This window comes from Panthera tigris, chromosome D4 (genome assembly GCF_018350195.1).
Source record: "Panthera tigris isolate Pti1 chromosome D4, P.tigris_Pti1_mat1.1, whole genome shotgun sequence".
Taxonomy (NCBI): domain Eukaryota; kingdom Metazoa; phylum Chordata; class Mammalia; order Carnivora; family Felidae; genus Panthera; species Panthera tigris.
The window spans coordinates 60,262,813-60,288,770 of NC_056672.1; the positions used below are offsets into that span (position 1 = coordinate 60,262,813).

General features: G+C 47.2%; 1 protein-coding gene across 1 annotated transcript in view; it reads right to left on the minus strand.

Annotated features, from left to right (window-relative positions):
• GABBR2 (gamma-aminobutyric acid type B receptor subunit 2) overlaps positions 1-25,958 on the minus strand; it is a 236,672-nt gene that overhangs the window by 38,956 nt on the left and 171,758 nt on the right. Inside the window, exons 12-13 of the mRNA XM_042963492.1 lie at positions 23,730-23,837; positions 15,135-15,257 (exon numbers count right to left, since the gene is read on the minus strand). Of these exons, the coding sequence (XP_042819426.1) occupies positions 15,135-15,257; positions 23,730-23,837 (231 nt within the window). The remainder of the gene's footprint in view (positions 1-15,134; positions 15,258-23,729; positions 23,838-25,958) is intronic.

The window sequence follows — 25,958 nt, forward strand, 5'->3', positions numbered from 1 at the left end:
GACTGGGCTGGGGACAGTTTCAATGCGTAGCAAGGTCATCTCAGGCTGGTCAGTTTACCTCTCTAGCCTCAGTTTCCTCCTCTCTAAAATGGGGATGTCCAGGTGTTTTGTGAACTAGGCCATGCTGTGGAAATATGAGGCACTGTTGTTTTTATAGTATGCGTTTGCCAACTGTTCAGTGCCTGTGTCCATGTGGGAGAGACCGAAAGTCAGAGCCCCAGTCCATAGAAGGGCAGGAAAGCAGGTAGGCTGGGCACCGAGAACTGTGCAGGACCTGAGATTATGTTGCTATCCCCTGAGCACTTAGGAGGGGTCCACACTGTGTCAGTGTTCTCTGAACTGAACTGAGCATCTTTGGGTTATGTTAAGTGTTCCATCCTATGTCAAGGTCAAAATGACTCAGTATTTGAAACTTAATCCACTGTTGCTTTAGGGAGAAACTTCAAGCCAAACAATGGCCAAAAATAACAAATATTCACTGAATAACAAATATTCAGTGGCCGATGGTCCTATTTCAGAGCCACTGCGGGTGCCAAGGTGCCGGGCCACTGTGGTGGCCCTTGCTTTCTTGTCGATTTCTGTGGTTGGTGGCTTCCTGCAACTGAAGGGCACAGGTTTATTTTGTTTTTTGCTTTTTGTTTTTTTGTTTTTTAACCTGCCTAATGTTTTGGTCTGGAACTTGCTCACCTGCCTCTCAACTGCAATTGAAAAATATGGCACAAACAGAAATCTTGTAGCTTTTCCTTTTTCCTATTCCTTGCTCTCTCTCTTCCATGGGGTAAACAATTGTTTAAATGAAGATGAAGGATTTTCAGAAAATCATGAGCCTGGAGGAACTCATTCAGCTCTGTAGGGTTCACACACGTGAGCCTTCCCAGGTGGCCCTCTCTCTGAGTCTGCTTGTCCTCTGTCACTATCACATCCTCTGACTGGAGGTCAGGGTGGGGGGTAGTAGGGGACCATCTGGACTTGAGGTCTTCTGGATTCAAGTTTTTCTTCTCTTACCTTTTTCCCCTTTAATGTATTATCATGAGTCTCTATCTAACTTTGGCATCCACAGTGCAGTCCTGGGCCCTTCCTAGAGAGGTGAGAGGCTAGTCCGGAAGGTTTCAACCCTGGCTATACACTAGAACCCAGGGCAACCTAAAAAAAAAAAAATCCCAATGCTCAGGACCCCTTCCAATTCTGATTTTCTGGGGAGCGTGACCCAAACACAGTATTTTACAAAAGGTATTTTCTGGGTGATGCAGCCAGGATTGAGAACCACAAATGTAGCCTATCTTTAAAATCATTTAAAGGTGCCTGGGTGGCTCAGTCGGTTAAACATCCAACTTCAGCTCAGGTCATGATCATGCAGTCCGTGAGTTTGAGCCCCACGTCGGGCTCTGTGCTGACAGCTCAGAGCCTGGAGCCTGCTTCGGATTCTGTGTCTCCCTCCCTCTCTCTTCCCTTACTCTGCTCACCCCTCTGTCTCTCTTTCAAAAGTAAATAAACATTAAAAAAGATTAAAAAATCATTTAAAAATCTTCCTCTTTAAATATTACTTTAAAATGTTACTTATTTTTCTTTTCAGTATCAACATATTTACCCAATAATTTAAGCCAGCTGCTGAGCAACCACATCACCTGGTCAGAGGTTGCCAAAGCTGAAAAGAGTCATGCCAGGGAATCATGCCCATTCATTCACTCACTCATTCACTCATTTATACATGCATTCCTTTGCTCATCATTCGCTTGCCCATTTTACCAACGTAAATTAAGCACCTCCTATATGCTTCCCAGGTGCTATGTAGGCTTTGGGAGTAGAGCACTAAGCAAGACTGGCAAGATCCCTGTATCATGGAGCTCACATTCCAGTGGAGGAAAACAGAAAACAGAGGAGACAGTGAAGGATAAACGATGTGATGGAAAAACAGAATGAGGTGAGACAGAATGTTGGGGGTCATTTACGGTTTGTTAATTAGCTAACATGTCAGTACTCCCCAAAATGATCTACTACAAGTTCAATGCAACCCCAATGAAAGACCCTAGTGGTCTTTTCTGCAAACATGGAAAAACTGATCCTGTGAGTCTAATGGAATCAAGGGACCCTGAATGGCCAAAACGGTCTTGAAAAAAGAACAAAGTTGCGGGACTTATGCTTCCCAATTTCAAAGCTAACCATAAGTGATAGTAATCAAGACAGCGTGGTGTTGGCAGAAGGACAGACATGTAGATTTATGGAATAAGATTGAGTGTCCAGAAATAAATCATACATCAATGGTCAACTGATTTTGCATAGGGGCTAGAAGAATATTCAATGGGGTAAAGAATATTTTTTTCAGCAAATTGTCCTTGGACAACTACGGTATCCACATGTAAAAGAAGTAATTTGTATCATTACCTCATCAAATGCCTAAATGTAAGACTAATACTATAACACTCCTAGAAGAAAACAGAAGTGTAATAAGTCTACATGACCCTGGACCAGGAAATGGTTTCTGAGTTATGTTATCTGAAGCACAAGTAACCAAAGAAAAAATAAATTGGGTTTCATTAAAATAAAAAATGTTTTTGCATGTCACAGGATGCTACTGAGAAAGTGAAATGATGGCCCACAGAATGGGAGAAAATAGTCACAAGTCATATATCTGGTAAGGATCTAGTAGTATCCAGAATACGTAAAGAGCTCTCACAAATCAACACCAAAAAGACAAATAATCAAAAATGGGCAAAGGACTTGAATAGATACTTTTCCAGAGAAGATATACGTATGGGCAACATGCACTGGAAAAGATGCCCACCATCATTAGTTATTTGATAATAATTCTCATCAAAACCACAATGAGATACCACTTCACACCCAAAAGGATGACTGCAACCAAAAAGACAGATAAGTACATTTTTTGGTGACAACGTGGAGACATTGAAACCCTCATACACTGCTGGTGGGAATGTAAAATGGTGCAGCTGCTGTGTTCCTAAAAATGTTAGAGTTACCATATGACCTAGCAATTCTACGTGTGTGTGTGTGTGTGTGTGTGTGTGTGTGTACCCAAGAGAATTGAAAATATATATTCACACAAAACTTTAGACACGAATGCTCACAGCAACATTATTCATAATAGCCAAAAGGTGAGAAGAACCCAAATATCGATTAACTGGTGAATGGGCAAGCAAAATGTGGTATATCCATATAAGGAATATTATTTAGCCAGAAAAGGAATGAAATACTGACACAGGCTACCTTAAAAACATTATGCTCAGTGAAAGAATACAGAAACAAAAGGCCACATGCTGTATGATCCCATTGACATGAAATGTCCAGAGTAGGCAAATTCATGAAATATAAAGTAGATTATTGGTTGCCAGGGGCTGGAGAGAAGGGGAAATCTGGGGTGACGGATAAAAGGAAAGACTGTTTATTTGGGGATAATGAAATACTTCTGGAATTAGATAGTAGGGATGTTTGCACAATCTTATGAATGTATTAAAAACCCACCACAGCATACATTTGAAAGCTGAATTTTATGGCATCTGAATTGTACCTCAAAAAACTACTCCATCAAAAATGAATCTCTCTGGTGTGTGGAGAATGGCTTGGAAATGGCAATGAGTAGGAGTACGACGCCTGCTTAGAAATTTGTGATAACAACAACTCAGTGGCTTCAGCAGTAACGGTGCTTTACTTAATCACACCTCTTGTTCACTGTGTCAACTGTAGCTCTGCCTCGTAGCGTCCTCTTCTGGGATGCCAGATAATGAGCGTGATGGTGCTTTGGACCTTAGTGGTAGCAGTGGAGTAGAGTGGTGGATTAGCAAAGGATTTGGCAGTACAGTCTGTAGGATTATTACAAAACGTCTCAGACAATATCCCACTGATCTCCTAATATGATCGCTCTAAGGGTTCAATTATTCAGTTAATATTATTTATTGAGTATGTACTATGTGCTGTGTACTTTTCCGGGTGCTGGGGATATAGCAGTGAATAAAAGACAACCCTCGCTCCCCACCCACGTCCTCACAGAGCTCACATTCTAGTGGATGGGGCAGTATTTGTGACAGCGATAAGAATTTGGATGGAATGTGCCAAACTCATTCATACAGAATATACCATAGTATATAGTCAATGCACTATATACAGAGAACCCTGTATATCAAAACCTGGTTGTCTCTCTCCTTTTGGAGAGTCCACACATTAGGACTGCTCTTTCCTGCCCCACTGAACTCAGGTGGGGACTGTTAACATGTTCTGGCCAGTAGAGTATCTGTGGAAGTGACATGTGACGCTTTGGAGTGGAAGCTTTAAAAATCAGTGCATGCTTCACCATGTACTCTTTCCCTTTGTGGCACAAAGTGTCCCAGAAGATGCCCCACCAGCTGTGTCCTGAAGTTAGGACACTATGGGGGAAGCTGCCGTTGACTCCTGATGGATAGGTACTCTGATGAGTAAAGAACCTTTATTATCGTAGTCTTGGGTTGGTTATTTATTTATTTATTTATTTATTTATTTATTTATTTATTTGCTACTACAGCAAAACCTAGCACACCCTGACTAATACATGTTCTCTTTTACTTCTTCACTCTCTGAAAGGCATTAAATCCAAACTCAATCCTGTCTCATACTTTAGAAAAGTAAGCCCACTATCTCAGCACTATAACTTAAACTTAAAAATTTTTTTTTTACCCAACGCGGGCTCGAACTCACAAACTGTGAGATCATGACCTGAGCCGAAGTTGGACGCTCAACCTTCTGAGCCACCCAGGCACCCCTGTAACTTAAGCTTTAAACCAAGAATCTGGAGGCATGTGTCATAGAGAGGATGTAGTTGGTGACAATCCATTCTGTGTGTATCTCTCTGTGTGTGTGTGTGTGTGTGTGTGTCTATCTAATCTTGCCTACCAGCCTGTGCAGTCCTTGAGGGAGCCTGAGTATGGCAGACACAGGGGCACCCCATAACCATTGAAGAAGCACCCCAATGACACACAATTTACAAAGAGTAGGTTATTTGGAATTTTCTCCACTAAAAAGAGGGAAGGTCTCTGTGGGTGCAATGGCTTATGTTTCTGCTGACATGGATGTGTGGGGTGGGGAAAGATCACCCAAATTTAAGGCTTATTTTTTCCAGAATGGTTTTACCAAGGTACACAGTGGTCAGAAGATGCCAGGATTACAGACAATTTTCCAGCCATTCTGTTCCAGGCACTTGAGAATTTCTAGTAAATAGATCATCCCCTGGAGAGCACCTGGACAGGTAGGGACCAGAGAATTTCTAACCTCAGGGCTGTGCCCTCGTGTTGTGGCTCTGTGTGTTTTGTTTTGTGTCCTGAGGGACCTTCGGAGCCGGAGTGCCTCCTGAAAGCACAAGGGAATCCAACAAGGAAGATGAAATAAACTGTAATCTCTCACATATCTAAGATGCCTTCTGATGATACAAGATGTTCCAGAAATGTGGCTGTGGCCAGCAGAGCCCGTCTGTCCACACATGGGGCCCACGATGCTGACTGCAGCTGGTGCTGAGCCGGGACCCACGCCAGAAGGCGAGTATCTGTGGACATCCCTAAATGTCTCTCTGGCATATTATTCCTATTAAATCTTGCCCTGCATTCTCATTTTAATAACTTAATCTGGAATTTACACCTTGCCTCCTCTCCTGGAGGGCCTGAGGCAGCACACAATAAAAGCCCAAACACAAGAGGACTGTTAAAAATAAAGACAAATGATCAGAAAGCAAGATAATCCTCCAGGAACTTGAGATAAGATGGTTACTGCAACGAGAGTGTTGAATTCGGTTCCTACTTTCTGGCAGCCAAGGTTAAAAAGAAAGAGTGGCTTATTCAGTTACGATTGCCTGATCGAAGGAAGGAAGTAGATACAAGTTCATGGGGAGAGCACAATCCATTTCCTGAAGCTAAATTCCAAGAGGATCTATCCTGTGGATCTTCATCTTAGGGGCACTAAGTCACAAACTGAACAACAGTCCTTTATAGAAGATGCTGAATCATTCTTCAATTGGCAGCTTTAGCCCCATAAGTGGGCCCTTGATAAAAGGCGAGGGTGTAATATTAAATTAAATTGCAACTCGGCGAAGACATTTCTTGGAGAAGCCGGCTTAATGGGCCCAGACAGATGGGTTGAATTTGGACATATGGAGGCATGGGGAGAGAGTTCCAGGTGGAGGAAACAATTTATTCAATAAATATTTACCGAGCACTTACTCTGAGCCAGGCCCTGCCAGTGAGTGGGTACTGGGGACACACAGATGGCCTTGCCCTCCAAGGAGGTCACGGACTAGGGGTCCAAGTGCACAGACAGTCAATTACCGGTGTTGTGACTGGAATGAGGGGCAAACAGGGTAAGGAGCTTAGGCAGATATGCGTGTTCCAAAGGCTCCTGGAGAAGATGCTTCAGAGCTGCTTCTTGAAGGACAAATAGGACTTTTTGCATGAAGATGGCACCTTGAGGTGGTGGGGAGGTTGTACTGGGTAGAGGGGACAGCACGCACAAAGGCGTGGAGGAAGAGAGAAAGTGGTATTTTGGAAGAACACAACTCATTCCGGGTAGCTGAGCACAAGGAGTGAGGAGGGGCTCAGAGATGGGGAGGCAAATAAAGCCAGAATGTCGAGGTCCTCTGGGCCTGCTAAGGAGTGTGAGCTTCATCCTCTCGCCGATGGGGAGGATTTTAACCAGGAGAGTGAGCTGGCCAGAAGCTCAGATGATGTAGCCACCCGCGGGGAGGAGGTGGTGCCCTAGCAGACTCCACCAGAGGTCCTTGTGGGGTCCTGCCACCCTGCCTGGGAGTTGGTCTGCACCTGCTGGGGCCCCAGCCCAGCCATCCACGACCCCATAGATGACTTGGGATGATAAAGACCTGTCCCACTGTCCAGGGCTGGCAGTGATGACCCATTGCTTGGAATGTGACCCTTTGCATCAAAGTTTTGGGCCACCTGTGAACAGCCCACAGAGAAGAGTGGACCCTGATCCTTAGCACTACCCTCACCCTGGCCATTCTGATACCTCTTTATTTCAAAATGAATAGTGTGAGATGGAGCTTGGACAAGCTTTATGAGGATACCAGATGTTTCCAGAAAGTATCTGCTTTGTGATTGGATTTTTCTGCAGAGCAACTGTAGAGGGAGGTAGAAGATAAGAGTGAAAATTATTTAAAACTCTATGTATTCGCCTCTTCCAATATCTGTTTCCATAGAAACATACAGGAATAAGCCACCAGTTTCAAAGCCAAGTGTAGTCTATGACTTTGAAAGCCCTGGTTTGCTTCCTCATAAAGGACGGTAAAAGCATGGAATGTGGAGGGAAGTTTGAAATACCCCTCTATTCCAGACTGCCCTTAACGTGATGACTGCTTGAATGGCCAGAAAGCCACAGAACCCGGAGTGCTGGGAATTCTTGATGTAGAATGCTTGCAGCCTATGGAGACAGCCTTTCACCATTTCCATAAATAAACGCCACACACATGGCTCCCATGGGCGCCTGTATTGCACATGATTCCATCTCTTATTGCCACCTGCCTGGGAGCAGATGGGGGAATGTCTTCAGGGAGGGCAGGTGGTCTAAGGATGTTGCCCTGTGGCTCTGAGGGGTGTTCAACATTCAGTGACTTTTCGTGCTGTCCATCATTTTCTCTTCATTCAAAACCATTTCAGAGTGGAGGTGGAGGTGGTGGTCTGGTGTAAAAGGAAGGCTTGGGAAAAAAACCCAAACAACCCTTCCACCTAGATTCACAGGCTGCCTTCACACCATGAGTATACACTGCTTTTACTTCCAGGGGAAATTATCTCAAATTATTTTCCTTAAAAGAAAAAAAAATGCCATATGGGTGTGTGTGTATGAACACACATACCCAGTGTCGATTCTTGGTTTTCATCTTACTTGATCTAAAAGCAGCATTTGACACACGTGGTCAAAACTTCCCCCTTGAAACACTTTCTTCATTTGGTTTCCTAGACACCAGACTCATCTGGGTTCCTTCCTATCTTGGTGGCTTCTCCTTCTAGGTCCTTTGTGTTTCTTTCCTACCTTCCTGATATGGGAGTATCACTAGATACTCAAACACTGGAGTGATTGAGGGTCTGTGCTTGTTTCCCTCCCCCTGCAGGGCTCTCATGCAAGGTTTTCAATGCCATCGGTGTGTTGACCACATCCAAGTTCCCATCTCCCTTATATGTCTTACATGTCTCCCCGAACTCCAGACCTGTGTATGTAACACCTATTCACCATCACCACTGGTAGAGTAGTATCAAAACACAAGTGCTTTCCCTTTTTTCTCAAGAATACAAATCACAGTTAAAAACCCCCGTTTAGCCTGCTTGGCAGATTTGCCCACACCTGCTATATCTGAAATGCAGAAACGGCCCATCTTCCCGTCAGACTCTGTAAAGCAGAGGAAGAGAGGGATGAGATGATATGGGGGAGATACAAGCCCGGGGCCAAGTCGGGGTGGACCTGTCAGCCCTCGCCTTGGTCTGTGGTGTTTGTCTCAGGGAGCTCTCCCACCTTCGAATGCCCCCTGTGCATGGGCAGCTCTCTCTCCCATGGCCCAGCTTGTGGACAGCTCTCTCTCTTGGCTACTCCCTTCCTTCCTGACCACTACTTCACAATTCCCTTCCCAGGCTTCTTCTGTCCTCATCACTGTTTTGTGGTTCCTCGGGCTCCAGTCAGGACATCTTCACTCGTCACTGCACCCACTCCCTGGGTGACAGCACTCATGCCCACAGCCCCCTTCCTCCAATCTCTATCTATAGGACAAACTACTCCCTCATGCTCTAGGACCCTGTATCCAATATGAGCCACTCTGCCCAGAAGTGAGCTCCTCACATTCCCTCCCAAACCTGCTCCTTATTCTGCACCCTGCCTCAGTGAAGAGGTCTGCCATCCACCACCCAGAGATCTGGGCATTGCCCTTGCTGTCTCCCTGCCGCATCCCTTAGAGTCAATCAATCACCAAGTCTCATCACATCTGCTTCCTTAATCTCTCTCAAAGCCACCTGCTTCTCCCTGTTCCCGCTGCAACTGTCCTGCTCTAGGTCACCATCAGTTCCTGCCTGGATTATAGCAAAACCCATCTCTGAGCCATCTCTGGGCCTCCAGCCTCGCCCCTCCATCTGTTCTCACTCTGCAGCCAGGGCAAATCTGATCATGTCACTCCCCTGATTAAATGTCTTTAATTTTGAAGTTTAACCTCCTCTGTTTAGCACGTAATGTCCCTAATGACCAGCTCTGCCCACGTCTTCATTTGTCTTTCCTGTCACCTCCCCAAAGGCACCCTTGACTTTAGCCAGCAGAACTCTCCCTCTCCCTCTCCCTCTCCCTCTCCCTCTCTCTCTCTCTCTCTCTCTCTCACACACACACACTTTAAGAAAAAAATAATACGCTAATAATTAATATGGTGAGAAACTAGATGTTTTCCCTCTAAGATCGGGAATAAAGTTGGAATCCTCCCTTCTCACCATTCCTATTCAACATTGCAACTTGGAGCCCTAGCTAATACAAATAGTAGACAAAAAAGGAAATAAAAGGTATACAGATTGGGAAGAAAGAAATAAAATTGTCTGTTTGCAGTTGACATGATTATCTATGTTGAAAGTTCCAAAGAGTCAACAAAAAAACCTCCTGGAATAATAAGCAATTATATAGCAAGGCTGTAGGATATAGGTTAGTATACAAAAGCCAATTTCTTTCCTATATGCCAGAAATGAGCAACTGGAATTTGAAATTAAAAACATAATACCATTTGCATTTTCACCAAAAGCAAAATAAAATACTTAGGTATAAATCTAGCAAAATATGTATAAGATCTATGTGAGGAAATCTACAAAGCTCTGACAAATGAGAGAAGAGCTAAATAAATGGGAGAGACATTCCATGTTCATGGATAGGAAGACTCAATATTGTAAGATATCAGTTCTTCTCAACTTGATCTATAGATTCAACACAATCCCAAACAAAATCCCAGTAAGTTACTTTGTGGGTATTAGCAAACTGATTCTAAAGTTTACATGGAGAAGCAAAAGACCAAGAATAGCCAATACCATATTGAAGAAGATTAAAGTTGGAGAGCAGGCACTATTTGACTTCCAGACTTACTATAAAACTATAGTAATCAGAACAATGTGGTATTGGCAAAAGAAGAGACAAATAGATGAATGGAACAGAATAGAAAGTCCAGAAATAGACCCTTACAAATATAGTCAACTGATCTGTGACAAAGACACAAAGGCAATAGAGAAAGGATAGTATTTTTGATAAATGGTGCTGGAACAACAAGACATTCACATGCATAAAAATGAATCTAGAAAATGACCTTGTATTTTTTCCCAAAAATTAACTCAAAATGGACCGTAGACCTGAGTGAAAAATGCAAAGCTATAAAACTTCTGAAAGGTAACAGGAGAAAATCTAGGTGACCTTGGGGTTGGCAACGAGTTTTTAAATATGGCACTAAAAACTTGATCAATGAAATAAAAAAAAAAAGGATAGGCTGGACTTTATTAAAGTAAAAAATTTCTGTTTTGCAAAAGACAATGTTAAGAGAATGAAAAACAAGATAGACTGAGAGAAAAGATTCACAAAACAAATCTGATAAAGGGCTTGCATCCAAAATATACAAAGAAATTTTAAAACTCAACAATAAAAAAAAAAAGAGGTTAGAGTGGAAGAGAGCCAAAGCATAAGAGACTCTTAAAAACTGAGAACAAACTGCGGGTTGATGGGGGGTGGGAGGGAGGGGAGGGTGGGGGATGGGTATTGAGGAGGGCACCTTTTGGGATGAGCACTGGGTGTTGTATGGAAACCAATTTGACAATAAACTTCATATATTGAAAAAAAATAAGGATAAATCAGGATGTACAGCAACAGAAATTCTCATTCACTGCTGATGGGAATGGAAAATGGTACAGACACCTCGCAAGACAGTTTGGTAGTTTCTTACAAAGCTAAACATAGACTTAGCATATGACCCAGTGATCATGCTTCTAGGTATTTACCCAAATGGGTTGAAAACTTATGTCCACACAAAACCCTACACAAAAATGCTTACAGCAGCTTTATGCATAATTGCCAAAACTTGGAAGCAACTAAGGTGTCCTTTGATGGGCAAATAGATAAACAAACCGTGGTGTATCCATACAATGGCATATTATTCAGTGATAAAAGGAGATGTGCTACCAAGTTGTGAAAAGACATGGAGGAAACTTAAAGTCTGAAAAGGCCACCTATCTTGATTCCAACTATATGACATTCTGGAAAAGGCAAAACTATCATGACAATAAAGAGATCAGTGGTTACCAGCGGTTGGTAAAGTGTTGAGGATATTTAGGACAGTGACACTGTCCTGTATGACGCTGTAATGGTGGACACATGACTTTTACATTCGGCAAAACCTATAGAATGTGCAACACAAAGAGTGAACCACACCTAATGATAAATTATGGACTTTAGTAAATAATAATGAATCGATATTGATTCATCAGTTGTTAACAAATATATCACACAATGCAAGATGTTAATAGAAGAAACTGTGGGGTGTATGCGGGAACTCCCTATACTTCGTTCATTTCTTTTTTTGTAAACCAAAAACTGCTCTAAGCAACAAAGTCTATTAAGTATCCAAATTTTTAAAATGATAGATATATCATACATTCTATGCTTAGAATACGATCTGGCACGTAACAAGTGCCATATAAATATTTATTGCATGGAAATGAATAAGGGTGTGGAGCTGGGACGTCTCCAGTAGGACTCCAGAATCAGATTTTCATTCTCTGGACACTTGCACATGCTCTCACTGGGAGAATCTCCCCCGTGGGGTTCTTCCCATTATTTGCCAACTCTTCATCCTGCTAATTTACTTCTAACTGCTATCAGAATCTAAATATGCTATGTGATCTAAAGTGATCGTGCTTCTTTCCGTGTTTGCTGTCTGCCCATCAACTAGCCTGTGGGGAGGCCATGAGATCAAGGGCCACGGCTACCGTGCATGCTTACCTCTGTGTGCAGAGGTACTGGTTGGGCAGTGTGTGTGTGTGTGTGTGTGTGTGTGTGTGTGTGTGTGTGTGTGTCTCTCTGACCTGGCTCTGTCCTGGAGAAGCTGGCGGTCCAGCAGCGGTAGGGGCAGGGATGCACTCAGCAGAGACAAACAGCACACTAAGTGTCCCGACAGGGGAAATGTCAGGAAGCTAGGAACAGGAGTGGGGGAGGAGCAGGAGCTTAAATCTGGTAGACCCAGGAATCTCAGGGACACATCTCTGTAGAGATAACACAGGGGCCTGGAACTGAAGTTCATTTACTTATCAGAGAAGGTTCTGGAAGCAGGACAGCACGGGCAAAGGCTTGAAAGTGTAACACAGAGCAAGGCCTATGACTGAAATCCTGAGGTGTTCAGAGTGTTCAGAACAACCGAAGTCATCCAAGAGAGATGAGGGGAGGTGGGGACAGACGACAAAGATCTTTGATCACTTCTCCCCCAAGCAGACTTTCTCTCTCACTGGGGGGTCCTGGGAAAAACAGCCCCTTGAAGGAGAATTTAGAACACCTCATCCCCCAGGCACACTGTTCAACCACCACATTGTGTCCGACAGAGGAGGGTCTGAGAGAAATCAACCGACTGCTTGGTGCTGAAAACCGACAATAAGCCTACAGGGCTGTGGGTCGACAAATCAAAGGGTTCTGCTACCATGGCAACAGAATGACAGGGCAACCCTAAAATAAGAGGAGAAAAAGAGGAGCAGGCCAGAAAAGGTTCAGAGAGAAATCTCAGCAGATACCTGGAGGGAAACACAGAGACGGAATTTCTGGGCAGAGAGCCAGGGAGCTGGCTCTCCTCCAGGCTCCACCTTGGAAACTCTGGATGCCCCTGGGCAGGAACATCCCGTCCCCAGACTCAGTCTCCTCATCTACGCAGTGAGGCTTTTCCATGGCACCCCACAGCTCCTGCCTTTGAGACCCAATGCCCTGAAAGGTCGCAAATGGACCACAATTCTCCGCACAGAGCCATTGAGAGCCTCAGTACTTGTTTCAGAAAGGAAGGAAGAAAGGTAAGGTCAGTGATAGCAAACTGTCACTTAACACGGATCGGACTGCACAAGGTTGATCTCCTTTAAAGGGTCCAGGGGGACAGGCTTCCCGGATCTATTTTTGGAGTCTACTGACTCAGGCTGACGCCAGCCCTGCGGCCTCTCCTTGCCACGGCCAGAGCCTGGGGGACCCCTAGTGCGTACCTGGCCTCCACTTTAACCTCCAGTGGAGGTAGCAATGCCCCGCCTCCCCAGCCACCCACGGCTAGGCTTCAAGCCAGCAGGGTCTGGCCTCTGTCCACCCGCCCAGATCCAGGTCTTCCGGCTGGCTCTGCCTGACTTGCTTTCTCCCTCCCTGACATCCTGCCCCAGCCCCCCTCCCCACCCCCCGCCCGCCACCCCCCACTTTTCTGGACTACGCTCTAATCTGAGCCCTCATCTGCACGACCTGAAAACGCTCCCTTGCCCTGCCCACTTCACAGACCTGTGCTGATGGCCAAAGGTCTACGAGAGCCCCTAAACCCCACAGAGTGCCATCTGTGTGTTGAAAGGCAGGGTAGGGTATGCATGAGAGGGTAGTTCGTGGTGTTGCCGCTAACCTGCTAGGTAACCTGCGTAAATGAAATCTCTCTGGGTTTCTGTTTCCTCATCATTAAAATGCGGTTGAGGATATCACCTGTTCTATAATTATTGGGAGGATCTAGTGAGTTAACACGCAGAACTAGCCATCACCATCATTGCTGTTGCCATTATTGGCATTAGGGCTTGTGTTTAGCACCCAACCCGGTTCTCCCCAGCCGCGAGGCCCGCTTAGCCATGATGGTTCTTCCTCCTGTTGACATCCCGTCTGGATTTCCAGGTCCTGTCCTGGCAGTGGATGAGGAAGTCCCCGGGGTGAACTTTGCCAACTGTGCACCATGAGTGGTGACCAGGTGCCACCTCCCCTCTGGAAACAGTCTGTCTGCCTCTGACCTCCTGCCCTTTTGGCTGTGGGTACGGTCCGCGTCCAGGTTATCCTCCTTGGCAGTCCTGGCTGTGCCTCTCTGGAGTCCTGCTTCCTTCCAAAGTGAGGCTGGAAACCCGGGAGATGCAGGCCCAGCCCTAAAGCTCTCTCCTGCAACCCCGCTGGCACAGAATAGCATCCTCTAACACGGCTCCAGCTTCGTGACTTCTCCCTGCGCCGAGTAAACCCTCTATGTATTCCCCTACAAATGAAGCTGGGCGTCTTATGTGCTAGAAAACCTTCTTGTCCAGAAGGGTAAAAACCTCTGTCCCCAATGCATAAAACGACTATTTCCACGTTAGTTTAAGAATCCGCACTATATTCCGCAAAAAGATTTCTCTAACGATGCAAACTCCAGGTCTCTCAACAGAATTTGCTACATTGTATGCAGATCACCATGCAAGGCACAGCATTTAAGCCATTTGAGCCCAGCTCTCTCCCACCAAGGCAAGTTTAACTGCTCTAACAGCAAGACAACAAAACCACCACTTCCAAAGGGTCTTGAACTTCCCTAATTTGGAGCACCCTGGGAAGACCAGTGTGAGTAAAGGGCAAGGCCGAATGCAAGACAATTACACTACACACTTAACAGTACTTTTATGTAAGGTTCTTTACGTTAACAGCACTTACCACCTGGAAAATCATATGGTAACTAGAAGGAGCTATCAGGATGTTTACTCCCTAGTGGCACTCCTTAGGGAACTTCCTATAAGGGAGGTTGGAACGCAGTCTCATTTCTGGACCAACGGATCATGCAAATGGGGGCTTCTGCAATGTGCAGAGAATATACTCATTTAAAGGGCCCAACATTTCTTATTTCTGCATGTATTAATATCACTAGACAATTCTTCCACTGTTTTTTTTCTCCCCCCATGGGAGTGAAGACTTTCTATTTGGCCTTTCTGAAATAGGTCTCAGATGGAAGGAAACAGAACTAAATGAGGAGTTTCTGACAGGGAACGTGGGCCCTTGTGCAGCTGTGAAGATTCCCCCATAACTACCTTGAGTTCTTGTTAAGCAGTGCACTTTGGGCAGCCTGGGAGCTGTGCCACCTCCCTGTCCCAGCGCTTGTGGGAGCTCGCGAGCCTTCCAGCCTCCTTCTGGCTGGGGCCGGCGCTTACCTCCATGCTGTACCTCTCCACAGTCCTCCTCAAGGGATCGACAGCCTGCCAGCAAATCAGGATGCACAGGTCGATCAGCAGCATGCCCCCGACAATCACCAGCAGTTTCTGGTCCTTGATGATCTGCAGGCAGGGCAGGGGCAGAAGGGAGCAGACGTGAGGGAGGTTCCCGAATAGCAGCTGAGGCGCTGCCTCAGGGGAGTGACAGCATCGTGTCACCCTCAGTTTTAGAATCTCTCAGGACTCTCCATCACCTGCAGGATAAATCTAGCCAAACTCCTTTGCTTGGCATTCAAGGCCTTTCATGAGCTTGGTCCGACCACTCCCCAGAATATACATGTGCACTTAGTTTGATGACACCTAGTTTCTGGACATGCTGTGATTTTCACCGCTTTCCCTCCCCCTCCCCCCCAACTCCCACCCCCAGGCCTTTGTAGGTGCCAGTTCTATTATCTGAAACATCCTATTCTTTCTGTCTGGCAAATTCCTAATAATCCCTAAAGACCCAGGTCCATTGTCACCTCCTCTGTGAAGTCCCCTGTAACTCCCACAGCAGAATTAATCACTCCCATAGCACTTTGTTCACATACTTATCAGAAGTAACAATAGTAACACCAAGGAGAAGAATAGCTAATATTTAATGAATACTTACTCTGTGCCTGCCTCTAGGTTGATTAATGGGTTACATACATGATCTCTTACAAAGGCAGATACTATTATCATTCCCATTTTATGGATGAAGAAACCAAGGCTTGTGAGGGGATAGGTAACTCGCTCAGTGTAATATAGTTAGTAAGAGGTGAAGTCCAGATTTAAACCAAGCTCCTCCTTTCTCTACAGTCCACACCCTCAAACACTTATAGCACAAACCAGATGCTATAGTGACCAGATGCTATATTGTGTTACATGTTTGTCCTCCTCAGTAAACTGGGGAGACCCTAACAGAAGGGAAGCCAATTTTATTTTTTGTGCATCCTTGGTACCGAGCAGGGCCTGGCAAGCAGTAGACACTTAAAAGTTTGATAGATTGAATTGCGATGAAGGAATATAAAAAGAAGAAATATAATTTCCATCCCTCTTTGCAGCCTGGGATATCTTTATTACACTGTGAAATTCCCACCCCACTTTATGTCTGTTTGACGGGGACTGGCCCTGGGGACAAATGCGGCCAGCACCAAAGACAACCTGTATTTCACTCATTGCACCTTTATGTGCCTCCTCCCCCCAAAGCTCATGTGATGAAATCATTCGGGAAGAGGCTATAGAAAAACAAACAAAACTGAGGCAGAAGCTTAAGAAATATCACCAGGACTGGCTTTTAATGATTAAAGCCATTTTAAAAGGAGAAATAGAAACTCAAGAGGTCTCTCTGTTGCCGAATTGTAAAAGAACAGAAATGTATTGCTGAGTGTCTGCCAAAGAGATCAAATCCACCCAAACCGCTTTACCTGGGGACTGGGCACTGGTAAAGCCCCCCTCTTTAAGATTTTCTGGAAGCATTCAGTGAACCACTGATGGTTTATAGAAATCCAGCTTAACCCTTGCTCTCTGGGGAACTAGGCAACTCCCTGCTAGCCCTGAGAAATTGGGGCATAAGGAAGACATGCCCAGGGAGCTGAGGACGTGGGGGACAGGCTGGAAGGCGCCTCCCTACTTAACGCTCACCCAGGGCTGTTGGAGCCCGCAGGCAGGTGCACACGCTGTGCTGGACCCTGGCAGGTCCTTCTCCCACCTTCCTGCCACACCCTTCTCAGCACCGAGCCCGAGGTGCTTCTCAGTGAACCCAGGCACGCCCTGCACAGGGTGTATACTGCAGATGTGTTCCGGTCCGAGTGGGGGCAGGGACCAGCTTGTCTCCCCTCTGTGCCCCGGTGTCTGATACAGACACTGGCTCTCAGACCTTCTTGGGGAAAGTTTGGGGAAAGATTGAATGAGCTCTCAGAAAGAGGCCAGGAGGAAGTGGCACTGTAAGTTCAAGGTCACTGTCTCCTGCCCAGGGCCCAGGTTCTACTCCCTCCGGGGCATCTCCTGCTGCAGGTTCCCACCCTCCCCACCTGACAGCCTCCAAACCCTTCAGGGAACGCACCTTCTTCTCCCTGTCCTTGCTAGAAGGCTGGGGGACATTTCACTGGAGTTTATGGCCACATTCCTCGTCTTCAGAGCCCCTACGACAGTTGCAACTTCACCTATGTATATGGGATCATTTGATTTGTATCCCTACTCCCTTGTAGACTGTGAACTCTGTATGACTTGGTTTTGCTCATCACTGTATTCTTAGTGCCTGTCTGAGGCCTGGCATAGGAAAAGTGCTCAATAGGCACTGGTTGATGGATGATGGCCCAAGAAAATATGCCCTGAGCACCCATGCAGGGCCAGGCCCTGTGCTGGGCACTGGAGATGCAGAGATGGACAGACCCTGGTGCTGCCCTCCAGGGTTAGGAGGACAGACAGACTTGCCAGGGATGATTACAAGAGGGTACCGGGAGGAGAGGAGGTGGCTTCACAGAGGAGTTGCTGGGGGCCACTGGGGAGAAGGGAATGTCAGACAGAAGAAGCAGCTGGGAGAGCTGAGGGGCTGGTTCAGGGGAGTGAGCGCATCACATCGCCCCTGCTTCAGGATTCTTCTATCACCCCCCTCACCGGGGTGGGAAGGATAAATCCAGCCAAACTCCTTTGCTTGGCATTCAAAGCCTTTCCCAAGAGTGGCCTAACTATTCCCCCCTCCCACACACGGACTTGTTAATGCTTAACCACACCCTAGTCTCTGGCAGAGTTGTGATTTTTGCCCTCCACACCTTTGTAGGTGCTGGTTCTTTTGTTTGAAACACCCTAATCTTTCTGTGAGAGATTTTGTGTGAGTGGGGTGGGTGGGGGTGGCTAGAGAGGGGGCTAGTGAGGTGGAAAGCCTGTATGACAGGGGGCTGCCGGAGGCTGAAGCATCATTAAGCAGTAGAGTCATGGGGAGCTCTCTGCAGCCCGGAGGGGTAGACCTGAGGCAGGGAGCCTGCAGTAGGAGGCCAGTTAGGAGCTGAGACAGTTGTCCCGGTAAGCAGGGAGGAGGCTTGATTCAGAGACACCGTGATGGTCAGGAGGATGCTGGTGCCATAAATAGCAGGTAGGCGGAGTGGCTGGCTTCAGTCTCGAGTCCGCTCTCCCTCCCCAAAACTCCCCCACCAGCAAGCGCTAGCATGTCTCACAGGGTCTGTGAGACAAAAGGTCTACAACTCTTCCCACAGTCTACCTTCGAGGAGGCAGTGACCTTGAACGTGCGCAACACTTTTATGTCGGTGCACACTGATGCCATCACACTGAGTTCTCTCTCTGAAGCTAGGAGGCTACCAGTGCTCCATTGTCCCTGAGTGCAAAGGCATACAGTAATAATGACTGAGCACAGGTTCTGGAATCAGATCTGAGTGTGACTCTTACTAATTAACTGTGTGGCCTTGGGTAAGTTTCTTAACCCCTCTGAGCCAGGTTCCTCATCTACCAAATGGAAGCAGTAACCACACAAACGGCACTGGATTACCAAAGTCTGTCTGACTATAACTGCTCAACAGCGGTTGGCTGTTTTTATTAAATGTCACTTTCCATTGTTGTCTAGAGCAGGGGTCAGCAAACTGTGGATCTGGCCCACTGCTTGTTTTTGTAAATAAAGTTTTATTGGAACACAGCCATTCCCTCGGGCTGCTTTCATTCTCCACCAGCAGAGTTTAGTGGTTGCGACAGCAGCTCTGTGGCCTGCAAAGTCTAACGTATTTACTATCTGGCTTTTTACAGAAATAGTTGTCTGGCTCCTGGTTTACAGAAAAGAGCATTTCTTTATTTCTTCAAGAGACTTCAGATCTTTTGACTGATTCGAATTGGCCTTCTGCTAGGACCAACTCATTGCCTAGTTCCAGGGATGCCATTCCAGGGGGAATACAAAATGAAAGGTGCCTCCTGGAGTTGTACACAGCATATCACTCAGGTAACCGGTACTCCCTGGTGAAGCTGCCAAAAACCGTCTCTCGGCATTTTGCCGAAGCTAAGTCCACAGGAAGATCTGAGGTGATGTGCCCATGTCATTGTCTGCAACAGAACCAAGTTATATTGGTAACGAGCTTCCTTTTTTTTTTTTTTTTTAATTAAAAAGAAAGGTTTTTTAAGTACTCTCTATACCCATCGTGGGGCTCGAACTTACAACCCCAAGATTAAGAGTCTCATGCTCCACTGACTGAGCCAGCCAGACGCCTCTGTAGTGAACTTTCTTTGTCTTTTTTTTTTTTTAAGTTTTTTTTTTTTTTTAACGTTAATTTATTTTTGGGACAGAGAGAGACAGAGCATGAACGGGGGAGGGGCAGAGAGACAAGGAGACACAGAATTGGAAGCAGGCTCCAGGCTCTGAGCCATCAGCCCAGTGCCTGACGCGGGGCTCGAACTCACGGACCACGAGATCGTGACCTGAGCTGAAGTCGGACGCTTAACCGACTGAGCCACCCAGGCGCCCATGAACTTTCTTTGTCTTAAAAAAAAAAAAAAAATCATCTGCCCCCGGAACAAAACATCTCCTCTCTGACCTACTGCTCTTGTCTCAATGTTTCAATTTGGTCCTAGTAAGAGGCAGAATAAAAACTGCACTAAGTCTCCCACTTCAAGATTGTATGATTGAGTTTTAGAAAAAACTAGAACATGCTATAAAAATATCAGATTTGGAAGCAATAAGTCACTGCATGCCAGTATATCCTCTAATAAGCTCCTTTTCCTTTAGCGTCTTTAAAAAATGTGGCCATATGGGGTGAAGTTTGTGCTTGTGTGTCTGGGAGGGCATGCCACTGTGGATGCAGGGAGAGGAGGCGGGAGCCAGGGAGGGAAGAAAAGGACAAAAAGACTATGCAGAAAAGTGTATATTGCATTTACAAACTTCTGTAAATCTAGTATACGTGTCAGTAAAAAAGTTAAAGGGTCCATCTTACAAATAAGTCTAAACTGAAAAAAAAAAACCCTAATAAAACAACAACAATAAAAACCAACCTTGGCTATATAAAAGGTCGGAATCATGGAGAATCCAATCCTAGTTTTGACCTGTAATTGCCACAACCCTTTTAAGACCACCTGGTTGCCGAACTTGAGCTTTTGATCCATATAAGGCATAACTTTCTCTTCTACCTCCTCTTATTTGTTGATAAGGGATGCTTGGGGGCAGCACTGCAAACCTGTTCTGGAAAATGCCTAGAAAGCAAAACTAGAGGAAAAAGTTTCTCACCCTGGAACGGCGTGCTCATCTGGCTTTAGTCATTTTTGTACTGGACAAAACAGGTGACCAAACCTTGTACACAAAGCCTTCGGCGGTCTATTGGATAAGCCCCTTCCTGGGGTGCCTGGCCCCCCAGCAGCCTGCATTCTGTTTGCCCAGCCGCCCAGCCAGTGAGTCTCCCGGCTCTGGCAGTGCGTGCAGCAAAGTGTGGCTACATCCCAGCTCCTCCCTCCGTGTAGCTTTCAGACAACTAAATAAACTCTGAAGTCTTCCCTGACGTGTTTTGTCAATTGTTGCCAGACAATTGGAGTGTTCTTGCTCAGCGATCACATGAGTAATGGAAAATAAAGGCTGGTTCTTGATTACAGATGACAATATGGATGAATCATATATTGACACAAAGGAATCAACATTGTGACTCTTCAAAACCAGGATGGAGTTGTCGTAAATGGCAGAGCGTCTCTAACCACAGCCACAGCGCAGGAGGGGCCCCAGAAGTCACTTGGTCACTTGGAGCCTTTTCAAACTTTGATTGCATCAGCATGGCTGGGAGGGCTGGCCTCCACCCCAGGATCCTGATTCTTAGGGCTGGAGTGGGGCTTAAGAATCTACATTTCTTTCTTCCTTCCTTTCTTTCTTTCTTCTTCCTTCCTTCCATGTTTATTTATGAGAGAGAGAAGGGGGGGTGGGGAACAAGTGGGGGAGGGGCAGAGGCAGAGGGAGACAGAATCTGAAGCAGGCTCCAGGCTCTGAGCTGTCAGCACAGAGCCTGATGAGGGGCCTCAACCCTTGAACTGTGAGATCATGACCTGAGCCGAAGTCAGACGCTCAACTTACTGAACCACCCAGGCTCCCTAAGAATCTGCATTTCTAGCAAACTCCCAGGTGATGCCTCTGCTGCTGGTCCAGCCCACACTCTGAGTGGCCCTGGCAGATCAGAGATCTTCTACCCTGGCTGTATATCAGTATCACCTGGGAGAGTCTAAAAACTCCTGATGCTGAGTTCCAGCCACAGTGAGGTGGTTTCATTGGCCTGGGCTGTGTCGCTTCTTGGAGTTTAAAGCTCCCATTTGATTGAAATGCGTAGTTAGGTCTGAGAAGGACTGGGTGGCCAGGCTTCTCATTTTACAGATGGAAAGGAGTTGTCACAAATACTGCAGAGGCCCATGAGGGAGGGCCCTTCCAGTGAACATTGGCAGTGGGTGGCAGGGACAGATTCTTTCTTCCCTCTAAATGTAGCCTGCAGTTTCCCTAGGTGGTCCAGGTATGGGGCAGGGGGTAGAGGAGAGAGGACAGTCCTCCCTCATCTGGACAGCAGCTCCTCAAGCAGCCCTGGCAGGTGGAGGGGCTGATGGATGAATGGGGCCACTGGGTACCAGGCAGAATCACAGCTCAGGAGACAGGACCATTTCGATATGGCCCCATTTTTCAGATAAGGAAACAGAGGCCCAGAAAGATGAAGACATTTGCTGAGAGACCCATAGCAGGTCGGTGGTGGGAACAGAAGAGAAGAGAGGCTGCTTTCCTGCTTTGTCTGTTGGCCCCAGTGCCTTGTTGCCTGCTGCAGGTGCCAGGGCTCATAACCAGGCAACCGGATGACAAATGCAAGTTTGGAATGAAGACTCAGAACAACAGCGCCCTTTGTCAAATGGGATACGGGCACAATGCAGGATCTGCAGAGGAGAGGTCTGTAAATAGGTTATACCCATGTCAGGGGTTTAAAAAGTGTGTGTGTGTGTGTGTGTGTGTGTGTGTGTGTGCTGGGGTGGGGTGGGGTGGGGTTGAATCAAGAAGAGGCTTTTTGGAAAGAGGTGTCATGATGCTATGAGATCGCTCCCCACAGTGAGAGGATGGTTATGTTTCCTCCTTGACCTCACATGAAGAGGGAGGCTTTAAGGCGAACACTCAGACGGCTTGACTGATGGGCTCCCTACAGCTCAGGGGAGCCTGAGACACCTGAGGAACCTGAGGTGACCAGTTGGCCAGGTGCTCAGGGGGTGGGACAAGGGGACAGCCGTGCAGTGCGGTCAGCCAGCACTCCTCGAGTTTGGATGAGCGAAAGATGCGTGTGTGCTTTCCTGGGCACCAGATGTGGGCCAGGGAGGAGGGAGAGTTGGCCCTGCCCAAGACCTGCTAGAGGGGTGAGGTGAGCCCCTGAGTGCAGAAGCCTCCACACGCCTAGGGAAGAAGCCTCACATGGCCACCTGGGGGAGTATTTCGCCCATGTCATGGGCACCATAGGAAGGAAAGTCCCAGTCCCGGGGTGGGGGTGGGGGGTGGGAGCTTTGAAAAGCCCACAGACACACCCTACGACAGTCTAAAGCACCTGCTTAACCTCTTCCAGGCCCAGTAAGCCCAAGGGCAGCTCTTGGCAATGAACCTTCCACCCTTCCCCCACTCCAAGCTCCAGCTCCGGAGGGTTCAGAACCCTTGGGGATAGTACGTCAGGGAAAAAGCTCAGGCTGGCAAAGGAGAGAAGCTGCCCGTCACACCCCTTCTCCCAGGGCAGGTGGCTGGCCCGCTGCAGGCCTGAGCTGGTGGAGGCAGAGGCTGTGCCTCGAATGCAGTTTGAAGTTCTGAATATTACGATGGACTCCATATATTAGCTGCTGACCAGAGGGCTTTCAAAGTCATGAGACTTGCCCGAATTTTTATCTAGGAGCAAGGGAAGAACAGTACCACTGGTTAAGTTAAAATGACAGTGATGGAGAAAATTTCTCCACGAGTTCCACCTAAGAGCCAAGCTGAGTCAGCATGCTGGTTAGACTCAGCCACGTGGATGGCAAATACTTTCCACCCACACGAAGGCAGGGCTCCTGTCCTCTAAGGGCCTCTTTGAAAATAGAAACATTAAATTTGGTCTGTGTCCTGTTTCACTCCCCTCTTTCAAGGGCTTCTCATTGCCCGGAAGTTCAAGTTCAGATTCTTTCATGTGGCTCCTCTGGCAGCCTGTCCCTGTAAACACCATGCCCTGGCCATAATGAGCCTCTGCCAGTTCTGTGAACACACCCGCCTCCGTGATCCCCAACCCAGGCCTCCGCGCACACGGTTCCCTTGATGGGCCTCTGCCCAGCTAACCCCCACTCCCCCTCCAGGTCTCCACATCAGTGTCACTTCTTGCATGAAGCCTTGTCTGAGTGCTCATACCCCTGTTGCCCCTATACATTCCCAGCCAGCCCTTATCATCATGTGTTGTAAATGCTTTGTTGCCCTACAAGGCTGAAGGTGTCAGGGGTGGACATCGTGTTTAGCTTGAATCCCCAGCAAATAGCCCAGTGCTAGGTACACCGTAGGTGCCTAATAATATTTGCTAAATAAACGCTAAGTGAACACTGCAAATATCCTGAAACAGGAGTGATTACCTTCTTCTTCATTTTCACATTTTTGAAGATGGCGTGGACCCTCCATGTCTTTGCAAACATTGCCCCAAAGGCCGTTGTGTAACCCACGGTGAGAATCCAGGTCCTGACCTAGAGGCCATGAGAAAACAGAGACATTAACATCTCCTAGGTGGACCGACTTCACCATCTATTAGAGCGTCCCAACAGAGGGATTCTAGGTAATAGACACTCAGACACTCTATTCTACATAATGTGGCCTTTCACTAACCATCAAGACTCCTTCAATCACATCTCAATTTGATAGATATTTAGTTCCATCAGCCACATGCCAGACCCAGCCCTGGGCACAGGGGACTGTGAGATTCAAATTCTGCCTTCCATGGGCCCATAGTCCAGAGTGGCAGACAGAGGCACAGAGGCTCCCAGGACCACCAAGGGTCCACTGAGGGGTGACAGATCAGCCTTCTTGTCTTCCCTCCCTCCTTTCCTTCCTGCGAGCCCTCTATGTGAGGAGACAGACCTGCAGAGGTGAACAAATGGCTGATTGCTTGACTCCTCACCTCAGTCTATAGGAGACCAGATGGCTCTGGGAACCTCTTCTACAGTACTCCCAGCTCCCGGGTTGTAGGCAGAGGGTAGGGGAGGACACTGAGCCGCAGGGGCTGAGACTGGGCAGGAGAAGCATCCTGCTGTGGCCCTTCTCCAGCATTCAGCAAATCCACCACTCTGGTGGAGCAGGGGAGGACTCAGCCAGAGCTGGATCCAGGGTAGCCATACCCAGGCCAGCGCCAGGCCACAGCAGGAGCCGTTCAGTTACGGAGGAAGGATAGAGAAGGACCTGCTATGGGCCTGTCTCCTTGGGCCTTTGGAGAAAGAGAGGAGCAAATGCCGCCTGGGTCCTACCCACCAGCCCCGTCTGCCACGGTCAGACTATGTGGTTCCTACTTCACTGTGGACCCCAGTGTCTGGATACTCAGCATCAGGCCAGCCTGACCCCAGTGGCCATACTTGGACCTTGGGACTAAGGCCCTATCTGGTTCTCACCTGTTCTGCAGGACTAAATGTCTCCTGATCCCCAGCCCCGGCTGGTGAGTGACAGGAACTGTCAGCCCTGACTGCTGCCTATAGCCTGGAGCCCTGCAGGCTGGAATGGCCAGCCACCATCTGTTAGGTTGTGGGGGCCTCCTGGGTGTCTGTTCCCTGCCTGCACTGCCGTCACGGCCAGACCCCAGTGTCTCCAGACTCCACGCTCACCGGCTGGTCTGGACACCCTCCAAAACCTAGGACACTGGCCCAGCTCCAGGCCACACGCCACCGAGTTCTAGGGCTTCCTGCTCATTGGGGTGAGAAAGCTGTGTGTTCTGTGAGCTCCAGTTCTAGGCTTTGGTCTTTCTTCTGCTTTCCCTCAGCACTGCTGAACTGAGTTCCCTCTAAAAGATCCCCACTGGCCTCAGCTGAACACAGCAGGAAGGTGAATGTTAGTAGGACTCGGAGGGAGACAGCCAGGCTGGAGCGGACAGGCCAGACCCTCGGTGTGCAGAGGAATCAGACACAGCAGGTGTGCCCGGCTGCTATAGGCCCTTCCAGCCCAGGAGTGCCATCAGCACAGGTAAGTTCCCAGAAACACTCCCAGATGAGTTCCTTCATGGAGTACCTCTACTCTGCCTTTCTAGCAACTTGGCTCTCCAGACTCCAGTTTTACAGAGAAAGAACATTTCCCCTTCCCATTTTATTTGTTTTTTTTTTTTAAAGTTTATTTATTTATTGAGAGAGAGAGAGAGAGAGAGAATGAGAATATGAGTAGGGGAGGGGCAGAGAGAGAGAATCCCAAGTAGGCTCCATGCTGTCAGCACAGAGCCTGACATGGAGCTCGATCTCATGAACCGTGAGATCATGACCTGAGCTGAAATCAAGAATCGGATGCCTGACCGACTGAGTCACTCAGGGACCCTTCCATTTTACTTGTAAAAGTAGGACGTGACTGGGTGGATGGCAGAGCCGGCCCCCTAAGGAAGGACAAGAGCATCGCAGCAACTGTTCTAAAACACGGTCGTGTGAGGTGTGGATGCTGACAGTAGGATAGGGAAGGACTTCACTTTTTTTTTTTTTAATTTCAAAAACAAGGACAAATCAGATAGGCAAGAATAAATAACAGTACTTTAGAGAAGGCACAGGAGGGTCACATTATTACGCATATTACAATACAACGATGCAAGAAAAGTAAACAGAATGGGTATGGGAGGAATAATT